Below are 6,000 nucleotides of genomic sequence, written 5' to 3' on the forward strand. Positions count from 1 at the left end.
AAGCTGACGAGGCGTTTGACATGCCATCTTCAATCCGGTGCCCCCAGGAATCACATGAGACAAGCCCATGACATCACTCTAACAAGAGAAATGTTGAACAAGAATACCTGCATAATAGACAAAACCCAAGATGCAAGAAGATTACAAATTCTTGAGGCAATTCACATAAGAATAGAACAACCTACCATGAACACCCAAATCACGGAACTATTTACTCTACCCACCATGAGAGTATGGACAAGACCATAACATAACGATGCCAACACAGAAGACAATGTCCAATATGACAATAAGAGGTTCAATAAGAAGACAATATGAGGTTCATTTTCGCCAGATATTCGTCTTTTTTAAGAATGACATATATTGGCGACTTGTCACCTCTCCTGACAACTATCTCCTTGTTCTCACGAAGGCTTTTAGCTGCCGCTTTGAGCTCGGGGGACAGTATGGTGCTTCTGTAATTGCCTCGATTCTTTCCTCCTTCTGCAATAAGTTCTGCTTGTAAGGTATCTTTGGTAGTGACCTTCTTTTGTGTCTCGAGGTCGAATATGTCGTCCAACAGAATTTCCAACTCTACTTTCCGGGCCATCTCACTCGGTCTGGACATAACGTGACAGTTTATGCCCAGATTTAGGAGAGTGACTTGGTGCTCAGTGAGGTTGATTCCTGCAAGGTTCAGAAAGCCGTCTCTTGGTTGTGGAATTGCCATAGGTCCTCCATATAATGTTGTTAGTTTCTTGATTATCCTGGTTTCAGTGCTGAAGTGATGAGTGAGGGGAGTTGCTAAGGTCCCTGTGTTAATGGTGCGCATATGCACAAAGTATTGACTACGATTGCGGGGACAGAGGGTTGTACTCGAACACAGGCTTACTGAGCAGAGTCTGCTGGAAGAGAAAAGATGGCTCTTCCACCCCCCCCACCCCCCGCCCTCCTCTCCCTTCTGTAACAATGTCCATTAAATCAAACCACCACAGATTTGACTTTAGATCTTTAAATTTAATCTGTTTCCAGAAAAGGGGAACCATTCTGTCCCCGTTTTAGACAGTTAATGTCTAGACTGACAGACGCTGGCATCATTCAGTACTGGACTAAGGAAGTGATTGCTGGACGCGCCAAGGAGAACAGGAAGAAACATCATCCCAACATCTGCAAGACCCAAGCGAACACTCCAGGGGTAAATTATGTGAATAATATTTTGTTTCCTTGAGTTATTTGATAATTTATTCATTTGATTATATATTTCACTAATAAAATCGTTTGTGTATCGTTATGTCTTGAAAAATATTCTTACTTACATACCTAAATATTTCTGTCTTACACTTAAACACTTTTCAAATCATGCTCTTCAATCTTTACTATTACAATAGTTGATTTGCATAATTAAATACCTTGAGATCCTGATTAATTATTGGGAAATATTATAGTTTTCCTAATGTTTGGAAATAGATATCCCTTGCGTGCGTTGCCATCCGTTCATCACTGGCAGTGAGCAAGTTCCTGAGTCAACAGGTCACATTATTAACAACTAGTCCTTGGCCACGGCTCCTCCCAAATATGCATTCATAAATTTTAACTTAATTCATATTAAAAATTTAAATTTTCTCATAAATAATTTACATACTAGAATGTGTTTAGTAGTTAGGCCTAACTTAGCTTAAATTATGTGATAAGGTTTTCTTGCCAATTATAAGTATTTGCAATATGTGGTGAAAGTGTTTAGAGACGAGCCATTGGAGCAGAGGCCGTGAACCACGCACTGTCTGAGAGAAGTAGTCACCATCAGTAATGAGTCGTGTGTAAAGTATTTTTCATTCATAAACCGGAAATTTGGTTTAATGTCTAGACTGTAATTTGTCTCTGGGATTGATCAATCTGCGACCAGCTCCTGTGTGTGCGTCTTAGCATAGTGGGTGATGTGGGTCATGACGTCATGGCCTTGTTACTGATCCTTCAAGTTCAAGTAAGTTTATTGAGATAATAATATACATCTCAAAATAATAGAGTAGATTAGGCTATGTCTACCCTCGTCTATTTAAGATCACGTCCCTTCCCCTCCCCGTGTCCCTCCCTATGAGATTATGTGGCTTAGTTTGTTTATTTAATTTCTTTCATAAGCGGACTGTATATTATAGTAAGTTATAGCAGACTGTATAACATAGGTATCCGTAATTTTCACACAGTTCAAACAGAGATGAGGAACTTCCTAATGGGAATCTCACGAGAAACAGAACTCAGAGAAACGACTGTGCAGGATATGATGGACTAGGTCACCAAGAAGTGCTTGGACGCTACAGACAGGTTTATTCTTGCCCTTAAGAAGAATAATGAAAAGCAACAGAATTATCAATGGTACAATCAGGAATGTAAGGTAGCGAAGCAATTGAGTGCAAGGACATGGAGAAACTACAGGAATAACAGGACACCAGAGAGCCACGAGAGGTACCAGAAGGCCAGAAATGAGTACCACAGAGTGAGGAAAGAAGCAAAGAGACAGTATGAAAATGACATCGCGAGTAAAGCTAAACTAAACAGTGAATGACAAGGAAGTGTCCAAAGAACTCAACAAAAGAGTCTAGGAGGTCTTCACAATAGAACAAGGAGAAGCCCCTGCACTAAATGAGGAGGCGGCAAACAAAGCGGCCTTGGAAGATTTTGAGCTAACCAGTGATGATGTTAAAAGGAATCTGTTGGAGCTGAATGTGACAAAGGCTGATGGACCTGACCGAATCTCACCATAGATACTAAAATAGGATGCAGAAGCACTAAGTGTGTCACTCTCTATGGTGTATAACAGGTCACTGGAAACAGGAAGCCTACCGGAAAGCTGGAACACAGCTAATGTATTTCCAATATACAAAAAGGGTGACAGGCATGAGGCACTGAACTACAGGTCAGTTTCTTTAACTTGTATAGCATGAAGGTGATGGAGCAGATCACGAGGAAAAGGCTCATGGAACATCTGGAGAGAAAAAGAGCTTTGTAACACACCACCAGCATTGGTTCAGGGACGGTAAATCGTGTCTGACATGATTAATAGAATTCAATGACCAAGCACCAAAAATTGAGCAAGAAGGAGAAGTGTGGGCAGACTTCATTTTCTTGGACTATCAGAAAGCATTTGACAAAGTACCCCATAAAAGGCTGTTAAAAAAGTTGGAAAAACAGGCAAGAGTGAAATGTAAGGTGCTCCAGTGGATAGAGGAGTATCTAAGCAACAGGAAACAGAGAGTAACTGGGAGGCAAACGCAGGGAGACAAACATGGAAGGAACAAAATCAGACGAAGGGGAGGACAGGATGCCTGGATGAGGGAAACAATTGAACAAACATGGAATGAATTATGGGAAGGACTGAGGGTAATGAGGGAGACAGTAACCAACGAGCAGGATGAGCTGGAAACAGCAAAAGAGGAAATAAGAAGCCTGCAAGAGAATCCTTTCCAATACCAGACACAAATCATCACTCAGGGAGATTGTAATGTTCTTTTAAAGTGAACTTCTACAAAAAAACTAATTTGCAGAGTTTCTTTAAAAAGAAACCTGAAGCTAGGTTTGCAGTAATGGAAGTTGCCATGAAAGTGGCTTCTTCTCAGGAAGCAGCTAAATGTACAGCCGGTTGATAGAGCGAAAAAGAGCAGAAGTAATAGTAGGCATTAAGTAGTAAACAGGGACCAGTCCAGCTGAGTGGAGAGACAAGGACAAAAACGAAGGTAATGAGATCCTTAAAGGGGTAAAGATGGAGAGGGAGAGGGCTGACCAGAATATTGAAAACGTTTTCAGGCTTGGACAGCGCAACAAGAGCAGAGACCGATTGATAAAGGTGGTATTATTGAATGACAGCACAAACAAGGTCTTGTTAGCAAGGAAGAGCAAACTAGCAAATGTACTGACATTCAAACAGGTATTCCTGCAGAGGGATATGACAAGGGACGATAGAATGGGGGCAGCAGCTGCAAGGAGGGGGCGTAGGGAGAAAGAAAGGAACCAGGGAGCCACAACCCCGAGTCCTACAATCCCAGAGGGGAGTGGGGAACCCTCCACAAGCAGTTCAACAGCCACAGTGAGAAAAGCACCACCCCCACCTTGCATACAATAGACGTCCTACATGCCTCAACCCCGTGCCAGCCCTCCCCCCACTAGTTGCCCACCTAGGGGACTCCCCCCTCTTCAGGACTTCCCTTCACCCACACCCCCAAGCCCTCGCTTCTCTCACATACCCTCCCTTCTCCCCCCACCCCGAAGCCCTCTATTCTCCCCCGCCACCGTAAGCCCTCCATTCTCTCCCATCTCCCTAAGCACTCCCTTCTACCCCACTCCACTAAGCTCTCCCTTCTTCCTAACCGGCCTCAGCCCCCCCTCTCCACAACCTCCCCCCCCCCAGCCCTCCCACCTCTTCTACTTTCCCTTCTCCCCAATTTCTCCAAGCCCTCCCTCTTCCCATACCCCCACAAGCCTCCCATTCTCCCACACTCCTCCAAGCCTCCTCCACTCTTAAGCTTCCCACTCTCACCCACGCCTGTAAGCTTTTCCCTCTTCCTCACACACCAAGCCATCTCTTCCCCCCCCCCCCCCCACCAAAGCCATCCCTCCTCCACCACCCTCACCATACCAGATTCTCCCAGTCCCGCACACTCCAGATCCCCCCCAAGTCCCAATTCTTAGGCCCTCCCATCCCGGACCCACCCTGTTTCCCTGCTTCAGGGGAACCAACAGAAACTGAGGAAGCACAGAAGAGAGTCAGTTTCAGGCTGATGTACTCGAACATAGATGGGATCACAAGCAAGACAAGTGAACTAAGGAAAGAGCACAAGAAGTGAACCCAGATGTAATCAGACTCACAGAAACAAAACTATCAGGACTCATAACGAATGCGGTGTTTCCCCAGGACTACACTGTAATAAGGAAAGATAAGGAAGGGGAGGAGGTAGAGTGGCCATACTAATGAGGCAGGAATGGAGTTTCAAGGAGATGGTTATCCCGGGTTGCGAGGGATTCAGACACTACATAACAGGCACCATGACAGTGGGAGGACCAAGAGTAGTATTAGCAGTGATATATAACCCTCCACCAAGTGACAGAAGACCCAGGCAAGAGTATGACAACAACATGGCAGTTAACACTATAATTGAGGAGACAGCCTCTGCTGCCTGTAGAAATAGATCCCATGTGCACATCATGGGGGACTTAATCACGGAAGGAAAGACTGGGAGAACAAGGAATAGCACGGAGGTGAGGATATATGGAGAACTAAACTATTGAATGTGGCGACAAGAAACATTTTAAGCTAGCATTTCAGGGAACCCACAAGAATGAGAGGAAACGATTAACCAGTGAAACTCGACCTAGTCTTCACTCTGAACGACTTTGACATATGGGAAATCGATTTCAAGGCTCAGTAGGAATGAGCAACCACAGTGTACTGACGTTTGAGTATCTGGTTGAAGAAGAGATTAATGAACTCGAGGAGTACTGCAAACAAAAGGCTGGCATTCTGAAAGGGAAACTATGAGGAGATAAGAAAATTCCTAACAGATATAACATGGGGAAATAGAGCTCATGGGAAAGACGACCCAAGACATAATGGACTACATCATGCAGAAGTGATTTAGGAAAACAATGAAATGAAGATAAGAAACGCATGGTTTAATCAGAGATGAAGGCTAGCTAAGCAGCAAAGTAAAGAAACTATAGAAATAACAGGACACTGTCATTTCTATAGTTTGACTGAAAGCAGAGAAAGATACCAGAGTGTCAGCAATGAATATGTCAGGTTGAGAAGAGAGGCACAAGGGCAATACGAAAATGACATCGCAAGCAAGACAAAGACTCAACCTAAATTGCTGCACCGCCACATCTTCTTGAGGTTATCTTGAGATGATTTCGGGACTTTTTAGTGTCCCCGTGGCCCGGTCCTCAACCAGGCCTCCACCCCCAGGAAGCAGCCCGTGACAGCTGACTAACACCCAGGTACTTATTTTACTGCTAGGTAACAGGGGGCATAGG

At 44.2% G+C, this 6,000-nt stretch overlaps 1 protein-coding gene across 1 annotated transcript in view; it reads left to right on the forward strand.

The window, feature by feature from the left end:
• LOC138370566 (glutamate receptor ionotropic, delta-1-like) overlaps positions 1-3,617 on the forward strand; it is a 159,508-nt gene extending 155,891 nt beyond the window's left edge. Inside the window, exons 6-9 of the mRNA XM_069334953.1 lie at positions 1,012-1,174; positions 2,267-2,513; positions 3,038-3,165; positions 3,519-3,617. Of these exons, the coding sequence (XP_069191054.1) occupies positions 1,012-1,174; positions 2,267-2,513; positions 3,038-3,165; positions 3,519-3,617 (637 nt within the window). The remainder of the gene's footprint in view (positions 1-1,011; positions 1,175-2,266; positions 2,514-3,037; positions 3,166-3,518) is intronic.
• The last annotated feature ends 2,383 nt before the right edge of the window (positions 3,618-6,000 follow it).

This window comes from Procambarus clarkii, chromosome 32, assembly GCF_040958095.1.
Source record: "Procambarus clarkii isolate CNS0578487 chromosome 32, FALCON_Pclarkii_2.0, whole genome shotgun sequence".
Taxonomy (NCBI): domain Eukaryota; kingdom Metazoa; phylum Arthropoda; class Malacostraca; order Decapoda; family Cambaridae; genus Procambarus; species Procambarus clarkii.